This window comes from Plodia interpunctella, chromosome 7, assembly GCF_027563975.2.
Source record: "Plodia interpunctella isolate USDA-ARS_2022_Savannah chromosome 7, ilPloInte3.2, whole genome shotgun sequence".
NCBI classification, from domain to species: domain Eukaryota; kingdom Metazoa; phylum Arthropoda; class Insecta; order Lepidoptera; family Pyralidae; genus Plodia; species Plodia interpunctella.
Window position 1 is genome coordinate 5,143,478 of NC_071300.1, and position 13,985 is coordinate 5,157,462.

Here is a 13,985-nt window from a genome sequence, read left to right on the forward strand (position 1 = left end):
CGAAACGAAATAAGATATTTTATAGCATAATAAACATCATCTAGACTAGACGACGTGTTTCTACAAATGCAATGTATATGAAATGACACCATAAAAGTTCATTTTCAAATGTTTTCACAAGATATTTCATGAATTATTTACTATCTAGTTAGTGTAGAGCCAGTGGAGGATAGTATAGATACGTAATACAACTTTCGCATACATAATGTAATGAATTCTCTTTGCAATGTGAGTAAATAACATCATTAAGCATATGGGGCTTAGCCTTCGACAGTGGCTATAAAAGATTCAACTTATAAGAAAAACAATAATTTAATTAACATACTTTTTTCTGTGTAACACGACGATTAATTTATAAACTAAAATAGGAACCGATGTTCCTATTTTAGTTTACAAATTAATAATATAAAAGGCTTATTGTATTAAATGTTACCTGCCAGCCGCCGAAAACGTTGTTCTTCTCTAAATACATGAGCCGTTTATCAGTGCACATGACCACTTCCTTAGCGGGGATCACCCACACGTGCGCCTCGTACATATCCGTCGTGAGGAACTTGCCCTAGAAATCAGCCTGTATGTAGAAACTTATTATAGGAAGGACTTCTTCACTTAACAGTTTCATTTGACTTATTAGACACAAAAAATCATGAACAAAAATTCAAGAAATAAAAATGAATGGTATTACAGTCTGTCCAGAAAGTGAAGAAATAAAATGAGGGCTCATTGTCCGTTAGCTGGCAATACTGGGTTTTTATCAACCAATCCTTACCATTATATTTGGTATTGCAATGGCAAAAAAATACATTCTTTTCTTTGCATTTTGTACATATTATGTAGATGTGTTGTGTTACAAGACAAGTAAGGTTTATTATTTCTCAACTCTGAATCATGCTACTGGCAATGTAAAACAGTGTAATACCTTCTCAAGTTCGGAGAGCATCTTGTATCCCTCCGCATGCAGCCGGGAGTACGGCCGGATGCCGCTGTCTGGGGGCAGGTACCGCGGCGCGCGGCGCTTGGTCACCTCTTCTGATAGATCCGCCGCTCTGTCATATTATAAACTACGTCACATATACGTTTATACAACTGAGCAACGATATAACCAACGACACTTACCTACATATATGAAGAAGTTTGGGGTGGATGGATGTTGAAGTGGAAACAATAGTACATTGTAGATAGAGGCAAGAAAGTAACGGATTTCAACCAAGATGATTATTTTCCTGGGAATAGTTACATAATGAAAATCAGGCTTGACAACATTGCATTATTTCCGATAATGTATAATGCTGACAATAGCTTCAATAGTGTGAAATTATAAGAATCATAAATAATCCATGATATCAGTATATGTGCTAAACAGATAATATTACCATAAATAAAAAATATCATTATGTTATTTACTCACCTTAATTGTGTTGTAACTAAGCCACGTACTATAACATACATAATAATAATATCTTATATTATATTCGAATAGCTATTCGAATGTAGCTACACTAAAACTAAAGTAAAACTCACTATTCAGCCTTTTAAGTTAATATTCGAATATTTGGTAACAAAATGACGTTGTTATTCGCATCTTCAAATATATTTTTTTATATTTCTTATTGCCAGATTCTGGTTCTATTTAATGGCGGATTTAATCACGTAATAGTTTTGTCACCTTCGTTAGATAAATGCTTTTGTACAGTGTCGATATCGTTATTTACTAATTTGCATCTACATTCATTATAAGTAACAGTGCGTAGATAGAAGAACGACGAAGGGTTAACGGGTATATATTACATTATGAGTTAGAACTCATAATGTAATATACTTTTATCGCCACAATAGATTTTATGTCATTAACATTTATACAAATATTCATACAAGTAGTCATACAAATAAATTAGTAATAGTCCATACAAATATAAGTAACTATACATAATTTTTATCAAAAATGAATTCAAATGTCCCTAAATCTAACGTTTGTTAAAAAAGTAATAAGGTACTGACTTCATTTCTAGGTCTACAAATTCTCAAGCTTATAATTAAATTACAAAACAAGCTACAGCGAAACTAATTTCAAACAGTTTCAGTTAAACAAATCTTGCACCTTTTAATAGTGGTAAGTAATCCTGAGGTGAAGTCGAATACCCCGCCGACGGGCCTTACGAAGAGCCCTATGGTGCCGCGGCCGAGCCCCTTGACGAATCCGAAAGCGCCGCTCGCGTACGCACCCTGTAGCGGGCGCATTACTACGCCGCTTACTCCGTCCACTACCCCCTGTATAAACACTATTAACAATTATCATTTCTATGTAGCAAATGTTTGGAAATTAGCTCCATCCGCCACTTTTCTGTACACTGTATTTTATCGTGGTAAAAATAATTTTATGTAAATTTTAACATTCTTCTACCATTCTTCAAACGTTTATTATATCTGTCGTTTTAATACAGAAAGATCTTATATACAGAAATATCTTATAGGCAAAAATATTTTATTACTCAAGCTTAAATTAGTTAACATGTTTATATGTAGGTAAATCTTTTTTAAAAACAATGTAAAGAAACGGGTGAAGCAACAATGCCCGTTATCGTTGGATCACTAATCGAATTAACAACAGTGGATTATTTGTAATCACTTACATGTCGTAACTAAGACATATCGATTAATTACAACTTCATTTTATATCGGCAGAAAAACTAGTATTTTATGCTTATAATCATTCGATAACAAAAACACAACGTGAGCATTTTTTCAAAAGAACTGTTTATCAACTTTTGTTTTGTCATTACATCTTTTAATTATCGTCAGTTTATTAATTTGTAAAAGTAATATACACAAATATCCGAATATTAAACAAAAAAGGCTGAAATTATAATACTAGAAATGAAAGCATTATAATAAACGGAATTTAGAGAAACCGTATCGGATAAAGCACGTGAAGTTAGTAGCAGAATCTATAACAAGGAAGCGAACAGAGAGCATGTGTAATTTTTTCATCATCAAGATTGACCTCTTAACAGCGTCGAAAGATCCGGCCGCGAAGTCGACGACGCCCGCGGTGGGGCGCGCCACCAGCCCCACGGCGCCCCGGCCCAGCCCCTTGAAGAACCCTTCCACGCCCTGCTCCCGGGCGCCCTCTATGGGCTTCGTGAACACGCCAGTCACGCCGTCCACTACGCCCTATGGCGGGGGAAGTCCAGTGGGTTAAGTAGCGAATGATTTTGTACAATATTATTTGGCGTATTTTATCAATAGTAATGTTGAACAGTCTTTATGTAAAACCAAGATCTAATAAACGATTGCGAATTTTTCAGGCAGAAATGTAATGTACATCAATCATAATGGACAAACGAGCATGTTTACAATTTCTATATAATCAAACAATAATCAGACTTTGAGAATCAATTTCAATACTTTATTTATTGGTGAAAATGCTTACCATAACAAGTCCCTTCCCACTTCGAGCGAGACCTTCCTGCAGATTTGCCGGTGGTTTGTTCATGTTATCACGACGTGTCTTTTGGTATTCCTACACAAAATATACATCTTTGAGAATAAAGTGTTGAAAACAAAAAAAACCTTAGGCGATTTTAATAAAATCTGACACCGGTGTTCGAATTCGAACACAGTCGATAAGACGATTTATTCGTACCTTATGCGAGCTAAGAGTTATCAGTCAATAGACTAGATTTATTCTAATACAAATTCTATTTATTAGTGAAAACCGAATAAAAATCTGTGCAGTCGTTTTTGAGTTTACTGTGAACAGATAAACAGACGTGATGTCGTGTTTTATAATTTATAAGAATAAGGATAAAAAATTAAAACATTTATTCAGAAATTAGACCTTCACAGGCACTTTTTCACGTCAATTTTTATATTAAATAATTATTTCTCACAAGCTACAAACTAAAGTTGAGTCATTTTAAAAGGTAACATTTGACAATTCCTTAAATTTCAACAACGTAACCTTGTAACGGCGGGCATAAAATATTTTTTTGTTTTGTTAGAAGTGCGAATTGCTTAACTTTTTTCAATTACGATTAAGTATTTATTGTAATAATGACCGATAAGAGTAATTTTACGATTTTCTTTTACTAATAAACAATTCTAAACATAATAAACAATTTCTGATCTAAAAAAACAGAACGTCGTTACAATGTTGCGTAAGTTAATCCTTTTTCTTTTTAAACATTAGGGATGTTACTCTAATAATCGAATGCAATTATTACTTGTGAAGAAATATCACCATAAATTAATAACCACGTTGTGATTATAATAAAACATAATTATATTTTATTTAACTACTTAACTATCATCTTACTTAAAAATCATTGATGTTAGTATAATTTAGGTGGGATAGTTGCTGACACACCAGTGCCTGTCGATGACAACATGTCATGTCGCCATTACATGACGCAGTCTTTTGTCGTTGTGCGAAGTGACTGTGCGTTTTTGGTATGACTCCGATTGCTTAACGATTAGTAATCAAGAACAGCACTACAATTTTACCATGTCGAAAAGGGGAAAAACGCTAAACAGTTAATCTCGCGAACTAGTAGTGAAATTGTATAATTTTTTCGAACGAAAATCAGTTAAGGATGGGCCTCTTTTATCATTGACACAACCGAGAGAACGCGTTGCAGAAGCAAGCATTGGGAATAAGAAAGAGGACAGTAACTCAAATTCTGAAATACGGACCATCAGGTTTAGAAGACTTTACGTACACCGAAAAAAAGAAAGAGGGACAAGAAAATTGTTGGCGTTGATAATTTTGATGCCGCTGCAATTCGCAACCACATTTATGGATATTATTCGAGAAAAGAATATCCTACACGGAAAAAGCTAATGAGATCGTTAAAAGATGCAGACTTATTTTTAGGCGGTAAATCGCCTTTTTCAAAGGATTTGAAATCGATTGGCTTTAGATTTAAAAAATCGGACAAACGAAAAATCCTACTAGAACACTACGATTTTCGTACTTTCGTACGATTACTCGCGGCCGCGGATTCGTACGATATTTGAGGCCTCCACTTCAAAAGTTGCAACGGGAAAAGGAGCCCGACTTATTATGTCACGCGGGATCAGCTTCTCAATGTTTTATTCCTGACTGCCTCTTCGCATTCGTCTCTAAAACTACAAGTGATTACCATGAGGAAATGAACTTTGAGGTTTTTAAAGAATGGTTTGAGAAGCTGCTAGTCAGTTTAGAAAACCCATCGAAAATTATAATGGACAATGCACCATCGTATCATTCTGTACAAGTTGATAAACCACCAACTCAAGCAAATAAAAAGCAAGAAATTGTATCGTGGCTGGTAAGAAATGGTGTGGATGCGAGTCCAACTTTATTAAAAGTTGAGTTGTTAAATCTGGTAAAAGCAACTAAGTCGTCCAAGCCCCGCTGTGTAATCGATGAACTAGCCCTAGAGCATGGACACGAAGTTATTCGATTGCCTCCCTACCATTGCCAGTATAACGCCATCGAACTTATTTGGGCACAAATAAAGGGTCATGCAGCTTGAAACAATACTGAACCACCCTTCAGTACTGCTAAAATGATGACTCTGCTACAAACTGCGTGTGTAGAAGTCACTACAGAAGACTGGAGAAAAGTCGTAGATAAAACAAAGAAAATAATTTTACAAGATTTTGAACGAGATGTGAGAATAGACAATATTATTGAAAATGAGTTAATAATATCTCTGAGTGCTGACAGCAGTGATGAAGATGACAATACTAATAATTCTCATAGTTCAACTGAATAAATGTATTCTTTTTTTTAAATCGTGTATTGTTTTCTTTTGCTCCTTAAATTTACGAAAGAAAACAATAATAGGACAGGGATTGGCCTGACGATTTTTAATATTCACACATGTTTCAAGTCCATATCGATTCATTCAATTTAATCTATGTTTTAAGCAGGTCACCTCACTATGAAGATAAAACTGACAGACGTCAAATGTTACCTATTAAAATGACTGTACTGTACTGGCATTTCGGAACGACCACTTCTGAGAAGAAATGCCGAAAGAAACTCATTTGAACAGTGTTGGTTCCTATGATGCCAGAAGGGCTTATCGTTATATATAATATTATGATAATAAATATATGTTTACTTTTACAACAAAGCCAGTTACCTTGTCCAAGGAGAGCGCAGCCAAGCCGTGGCCCATGGCCCCGGTGATGCGAGACACGGCCCCCGCGGCGCCCCCCACCGTGTGGCCCACCAGCGACCGCACTCCGATGAACAGGCCTTCCGCGAACTCGCCCGGACCTTGGATAGCACCCTAAACACATAATAATAAGCATTTAGAAAAGTAAGAAAGTGGACGAGGAACCGTTAATTATTAAAAAAAAAATTTGCATTCAACTCGAGACAAAAAAAACCTGTCTGTACAGTAAACCGTTGAGGATTTCACTTGCCAGAAGCCGATCTGGAGAGTACCACCACATCAAACATTATCATAATTATGTATAGTCAGCTCAATCGGTTTGCTTCAAAATCGAGTTTCAAGATTCCACCCAAACAGACATATATAGCTAGTTACATAAAAACTTGTAAAAAACAAACCTGGAATGGCTCATAAAATAGATCTTCCACTCCTTTCTTTAGGCCAATCACCAATCCGTAAGGATTTCCAATGACGTCTAATCCCAGGACTAAAACGTACAGTTGTTTGAGCGCCTGCCCCGTGTAGTGATTCTGCACTTGGCTCACCAACTCCTTCTGAGATAAGAACTCGTACGTTCGCTCGTAGTACGACAATCTGGAAGTTTGTCATGTGTATAAAAGACAAATACAAAGACAGAAAAACTAAGATAAAAAAATTTAATGAGTAATTGTCTGTATATAAAATGTATAAATGCATTTGCTAAAACACGATAATCAAATGTCACTTTATATAATCAGTTATATTTATACATATAGTATATTTGTATTCTCATTGAAGAATGAAATCATTTTTTTACTCCAACATTTGTGATGTCACTTGAGCCCACTGTCATACAACCGTCATATATCTTTTTGTTTTTGACAAATGGAAATATCTAATTTGACGACTTGACTTTTTGTCTACACACACGACACTAGACCCACACAGAGAACAGTGAGAGAGAACAAAGTTTTGTGTGTGTCTTTGTGAATAAATGAATGTTTTCAAAAAACTTTCGCTAAAAACCCAATTTTACACTGTCGCAAGAATTTAAAGTAGTCTGATACCGATAATGCTAGTCACTTACTTGAAAACAACATCGTTCATGTCCGTCAAAGTGACCCCAAGACTCTGAAGCAGCGTTCCAACAAACGTGGGCAGTTGTGAGGCGCCGCCTAGTGAGAACGACAGATGCACCTACAAAAATATTAACTTTAGTGGTCTGTCGCACGTGCGTAATTTAACGTCGCGTTTGAATTCTTTAGCGAATTTCAACTTTATGTTTGTACATATATAAGTCAATTTTGAAATAAATTTGTTATGCCATTTATTCCGTACTAATCTAAGACCACTATTTCATCTATTTTATTCAATCGAGAAAAGATATAGGGAATAATATCACAAAGGTCATGGATCATGAATAAAAGAGACTTAAACTAAAAACGAATAGCTAAATAAATGAGTTAGATTTTTCATGAAACGACTTGGGTTTATAATACGTTATTTGTACAAACCTTGAGCGGCGACAAATGCAAGTTGTCATAGAAATTCTTCTGGTCAGAGGCAACACTGATGGCCGCTAATGCTTCAAGAGGCTGTTTGGCTCTGTCATAATCCGTCCTGAATGCCTCCAACTACACAGAAAGTAAATAAACATCAAATTCCACATTCCAGTCATAAATCCTTTTTTTCTGCAGTTCTGTGTTCAATTGTATTTATCAATGAGTATGAAACGTGGAATCCATAGAAGCGTTTTTAGCATTTATAGTATCAGTATGGAAGTATGAATTTCCTTAAATGAACAACCAATAATAGCGCTCTACAGAAAACTATATCAGAAACAAAGAGTCATTAAAAATATCTCACCGCTTCCTCCTCAGTGAGCAGCCTTTGCGGGAATATGGCCATGAGCGCGGTGACCAGCCCCATGTCGATCTTGACCTGGAACTCCTGTATGAGCACCTTGTAGTACTTATACTGCCGCACCTTGCTGTGCTCGGTGTAGTGCAGCTCCACTATCGACACCTCTATGAAAGGCTTCATACCTATGGAATTCATTTTATCATTATTATGCCTTATTGCCTCATCATTTGAGCCACGGACGAAATTATATCAACAGCATTATGCAGCAAAAGAGCGACTTGAATAAAAATCTGACACTAGTCCTAGCAATAACATACTCGATAAGAAGGATATGATTAAAAGCACAAAATAATAGAGTAAACGACACTTTTTCTTCAGTGTAATAAATAAATAAATATATTAGGGCAAATCACACAGATTGAGCTAGCCCCAAAGTAAGTTCGAGACTTGTGTTATGGGATACTAACTGAACGATACTATATTTTATAATAAATTCATATATAGATAAACATCCAAGCCCGGGTCTTGGATCAATATATATCGGCCTATCAATAAAATATCAGTTTCCATCTTGACGCGACCGGGGTTCGAACTCGGGACCTCTCGGTTCAGAGGCAAGCACTTTACCACTGCGCCACCGAAGTCGTCAATAAATTTATTTATCGCAATTTATATCAATATATATAAGCTATAAATTAAAGTATGGATAAAACAAACAGGAATCGTATTATATCACTTTTTTTCTAATACACTCAGCCTCTTATTCTTTCAATTTTATTTTGCGAACTGCGAAAAAAAATGTATAGAAAACTCTATGTACAAATATCTACTGGAAGATATTTATTTATATATAAATAATAACTTTGAACTAATACTTATAGTATAAGTAGACTACCTACATAAATAAATAAGGAAATATCTCACCGCAGGGGTCGGCATTGGCCACTGAGCGGGGCGGCGGCACGGGCGCCAGCACCACGGGGAAGGTGGGCAGCGGCATCTGCTGGTCTATCTGCAGCCGGTGCAGCCGCGCGTGCAGCCGCCGCGAGTGCGCCGTCAGGCCGCACGACGCCCACAGCCCCGGCTCCAGGGTGCGCCGCAAGATCCGAGCGCTTGGCTTTATCATTCTCATCTCTTCAAAATCCACCTAGTGTAAAATAAATTAAATTAACAAATGGTCCACTAACGGGTTGTATCGCGGGTCCAATGAACACAAACAGAGAAACGAGCGCAACACACCCAAAACCGCATCCAAATATTTGTGATTACCGATACGGATATTTTCTCACATTGGTATTCGAACCCAAGACCTCCAGGTGGATAAGGAGTATGGACCAAGACACGCCACGTGGGCCTAATGCAAATAGGTGGGTATTAAAGACTACAATTCCCGTAGCCCAGAGAGTTTGAGATAATATATTTTTTGGTAACCATATGTAAGACATAGTTGTAAATACTATACTATAATGATACGATACTTCCAAAGGTCGTATAAAACGCATATTTTCTATGTAACTATTGGTCTTCTTTATAGTTCGAATATAATTGTGCAACGAGATGCACGCGCGTTAAAATAACTCGTATTATATGAAGAAGTTTACCTCGAATTTGTCATCGATTAGGACTCTGGACGGTGGAGGCATTTCGCTGACGGTTCTCTCGTTGGTGTATTTCTGGTAGGCTTCCTCTAGTTGGATCAGTTTGGGTCCGTCCACCTTCTTGTAGCGCCTCGATCCGATCTTACATTGCTCCCATATTATGCCCGAACTGCAAAAAAACGTGTTATTTTAATATTAGACATTCTAACAAAAGAATTAATGCCAAGCCAGAGGGAAAATGTTTATCTACTTTTTCAGAGGGCTTACTGCAGAGACATAAGACTTTTTGTATACCTGCGTAGATTTAATCTGAAGTTGGAATTCATGCGCGGCAAGTGTATGTATTAATATTTTATACATATCCTTAATGAAATTGAAACTCACTTGGATATGCTGATGTAAACAACTTCGTGCAGCTCATCGTCATTGACTAGCGACAGCCCCATGCCCTGTATGGACAGGTCGATCTCCATACTGACGAGCTCGGCCTCGCCGATAGTGTGCGCGCCGTACGCCAGCAGCTGGTTGTCAGTGAACAGCACCACGCGCTGAAGCCCGTCCAGGAATGATACCCACCACACTTTTGTGCGCTCGTTGATTCTGTAAGGGATAAAAAGGAGATACTGTATATGTTAACAAAATCGTCATAAGATCGAATATTTTATCACATAACTATTTTCTTTAAACCTCGATAACGGCTACTGATTTCGTTCATCATTTACTTAGGTGTAAAAGGTTTTTAAGAAAAGAAGAAATTAGAAACATATACAGACTATTGAAAAATCTTTGAAAACTTCAAGATACATTTTAATACAACGCATGCAATGTCTGTCGGGCTGACCCGAATTATCTGAATAATAAATAAAAAATACTGACAGAAACTCGCCCATGCCGTCCTTCCTCAGGTCGTTCTCGACTTCCTTGTTCTTGTGAGCTTCAAAGAGCAGCACTCGCGGCCCAGCAGGGTTTTCCCATGCGTATAGCATTTTGTTCTTCGGCGCCAACTTTCTAAAATTATAAACAATGTTATAAATGCTGTCCTACTAATATTGTAAATGAGAAAGTTTGGATGAGAATGAGTGAAAATGTGAGTTACTCAATCTCGCAATATCTTATAGGATAAATTTGGTACACAAGCAGTATATAACTTGTAATAACACATACAACAGCAACTTGCTTAGAGTTTGTTCTCAATTCGACAGAGAATAGTTTTGAATCGTGTAGGTAGGCTGTTGCTTTGACAAAACAAAGATAAATTATTTGCAAAACCATTATTTCAGTATTTGAAATTTCAGTATGTGTCGAAAGAAAACTTAATTCTAATGTATGATAATTATGGCTATGATAATTCAAATAGAGATCCAGATTCTATTATTGCATACAAAGATAAAAACAAAAAAATAACTTACTTGATATTGACGTTCATCTTCTCGTATATGTTGATTGGGTAAGGAGAATAATTGACTAAAAGTGCGGGCGCGTGTCCGGGCCGGTATTGGCGGATAGTGATGTACGTACCGCCTTCACTCAGCTGGGTTTCCACGTGCAGCCCTCCGTACTGTGTGAAGAGATAAATAATGGATGCTATTAGCTATTCTTTCTTACAGATCGTGTCATAGATAACACTAGTCGTACCGTCTACCTACGTTTTCTTAAATCACCTACTTCAACAAAGTTATCTGGAATTACTTAAGTAGTACGCTACTACATACTTACATACATGCTAGTGAACTAAGTATGCTGCTCATGAAACATCTAGAAACATTCATCCGATTTGGCTTTTACTAATTATAGATCTTTTCTAGTGCTTCATAAATTGCACTAGACATCTATGATTTGCCCGCAGGTAAACCACAGACGCGTTTGTCTCTTCTTTCGTGACGCCACTGAGTCCGGCATCCTACAACAACAGTACCTCGTTGTCCAGCTTGAGACACGTGCTGTGCTGCTCAGTGTACAGGAACGGCGCGGAGTGCGTGGTGGAGCACGCCACTCGCAGCAACAGCAGCTTGTCTTCTGTCTCTATCACCGGCCACAGCGGCGCCACTGAGTTTTGTTTCACCTAGAAATACAGATAAATCATATCATTGGTTCGCCTCCGCGCTCATCCAACTAGATATAGTCGTTCGACTTGAAAATTAGACAGTAAGTACATTAGTCTATAGTACCTGATATAACCTCTTTAACAGATTCTTACATCGGACGTCCCGGGTTGAATCCCCAGTCAGGTCAACTTCAGATTATTTTCAGATCGACATAACTTTTTGATGTGTGATTGGAAAATAAAAAAATCTGACGTCTGTGTCGCCACATAACAACTAAATAAATTTGAAGGAGGAGGAAATCTGGTTTTCATTTCCCGGCCCATTTTCAATTTACTCAAGAAACGTCGTTAATAAAATGTACCATTATCCATGGATCTCCAGACCGATGCAACTCTTGATACTGGATGTCGAATGGAGCCTCGTTGATGATGAGGAAGAAAGGCGTGAAGATCACCATCTTGGTCAAACTGTTGAAGGTCAATTGGTTGTTGATGGCCACCTTGAACAAAGAAACATATATTGGCGATAGATATAATATTTCCCCTAATGTAAGTTGTGAGAGTGAGAGAGCAACAACAGTACGCTAAAATATTTTGTTACTAAACGTGTGCCCGCCGCCTACTTTGACGATTTGTACGATGATTTTAATCTGTGTAGTAAAGAACAGGCTTTAAAAAACTAACAACACCATAAAACTCATATACCTGGTAGGCCCTGCCTTCGTTCCTGCAAACGAGGACGCCCGCGCTACCGGGCACATCCAATGAGAACTTCTCAGACCACTCGCCAAACTCCACGCGAATCGATGCCTTCTTCTTGCCGAAGAAGTTCTTCGCGCGGAACGAGAATAGTATCGGTTCCTTGTAATCTTTCGGGTGGAAAATCACGTTGCCTGTCTCATCTGCGTTCTGAAAAAAATATTTATCATTGTACTGAAGTGGTATGGAAAAAGACATCTGATTTTGTGAATAATATACATCATTCGACAATTCTTTTTTACTGATTACAAATACATACAGACGTTTTAAAAATATACCAGATACGTCTCTTTATTCCGTACCAACTGTCGCCCGTAGTACCCTGCTTGACCTCGGGTAATTAACTATAAAAATATTCAAATTTTCATCAAAATCGGCGCAGCGGTTTTTTCGCATTTATAAATATTGATATGGATGATGGCAGCATAGATGCCCGTGACAATAACACTTTTGTTAAATAATAAAGGTCTGGCGGAAACGAGCATGAATATAGTGTTTATGAAATATACATAATTCCAGGAATGGAAAGTTGGTTGTTATAAAAGAATGAAAGAAAATAGACACCATCTGAAAGATTTAAGATTTTTGGTGTTTGTATTAAGAAAAGGATAGATTTAGTTGGATAACCTTTTTATAGTATGAAGATAACAATAGGCTATTAAAAGTAAACAAGACAAGTAAACAAGACGTGAAAAGATAAAGTCGTTATTAAATATGAATACAATACTTAAGTAATTTTTTCTTCATTCAAGTTAAACTTACAATCACCACGTTTTAAATAAATATGTAATTTTCTTGAGCTTTTATTTATAAAATACACTATACACCAATATAAATAAAACTAATGTGCTTACCTACATTTAAGTGGAACGAGATAAAATAAATCAAAATCTGCACATGCGATGATTCATGCTTTTAATTGGTGTTTTTTGTTGTACCTAGTATACAATTGATGCTAAAATGTAAAATATTACGTAGCGTTAATACAGTAGGGTCATATAATCCACAATGAACTAAGTCTCATCGCGTGAATAGTGTTACGTTGTCTTATCTGTAAAACATTGACTAATTTACAAACCTGATCTTTTCAATCTCACCAACATTTTTTGATCTCATTACAGAACCATTATAGGTCACTTAGCCTAAATATTTTAATAGGTCCCGAAACCACAGCAACCCTAGGATTTTAAGAAAATAAATATATACATAACCGAAACTCATGTTGTGAATCGAATTTCGATCTAAAAAAAGTGCATTTTGGTCGATTGCAACATAAATATAAGACATTGCACCAGCGTTAGCAACAAGCCCTTAAGTTACCCGGGTGCGTATCACCTTATATTGTTCCCAAACTCACCCGCAAGCAATTACATCTTCTGAAACATTTACTGCATCGTGAACCCATAATCTGTAATTCATATAGGCGTTTGACAATCTGTTGAATTATTTTTAATACTACAATCCTCCCAATTCTAGGACCTTAGAAATGGATCGGTTTTTACTTTTCTGCAGAAGACAAAACAAACCATTTTTAAATCACGATATGAATAGAAAAAAAGAATATTAAATAATATT

General features: G+C 36.7%; 1 protein-coding gene across 6 annotated transcripts in view; it reads right to left on the bottom strand.

The window, feature by feature from the left end:
• The window catches only part of Vps13 (Vacuolar protein sorting 13), a 38,137-nt gene that overhangs the window by 1,832 nt on the left and 22,320 nt on the right, over window positions 1-13,985 (bottom strand). For 2 of the 6 annotated variants that reach the window (XM_053748264.2, XM_053748262.2), the window contains 18 exons: window positions 13,768-13,818; window positions 12,357-12,560; window positions 12,014-12,151; window positions 11,523-11,669; window positions 11,017-11,165; window positions 10,484-10,615; window positions 9,992-10,207; window positions 9,611-9,776; window positions 8,934-9,156; window positions 8,013-8,191; window positions 7,661-7,780; window positions 7,234-7,343; window positions 6,566-6,761; window positions 6,132-6,281; window positions 3,431-3,520; window positions 3,002-3,171; window positions 920-1,046; window positions 434-559 (listed from right to left, as the gene is read on the bottom strand). In XM_053748264.2, coding sequence (XP_053604239.1) covers window positions 434-559; window positions 920-1,046; window positions 3,002-3,171; window positions 3,431-3,520; window positions 6,132-6,281; window positions 6,566-6,761; window positions 7,234-7,343; window positions 7,661-7,780; window positions 8,013-8,191; window positions 8,934-9,156; window positions 9,611-9,776; window positions 9,992-10,207; window positions 10,484-10,615; window positions 11,017-11,165; window positions 11,523-11,669; window positions 12,014-12,151; window positions 12,357-12,560; window positions 13,768-13,818 — 2,694 coding nt within the window. Of the gene's footprint in view, window positions 1-433; window positions 560-919; window positions 1,047-2,098; window positions 2,269-3,001; window positions 3,172-3,430; window positions 3,521-6,131; window positions 6,282-6,565; window positions 6,762-7,233; window positions 7,344-7,660; window positions 7,781-8,012; window positions 8,192-8,933; window positions 9,157-9,610; window positions 9,777-9,991; window positions 10,208-10,483; window positions 10,616-11,016; window positions 11,166-11,522; window positions 11,670-12,013; window positions 12,152-12,356; window positions 12,561-13,767; window positions 13,819-13,985 lie in introns of those variants that run through there. The other 4 variants (XM_053748267.2, XM_053748265.2, XM_053748263.2 and 1 more) reach the window with 3 other exon arrangements.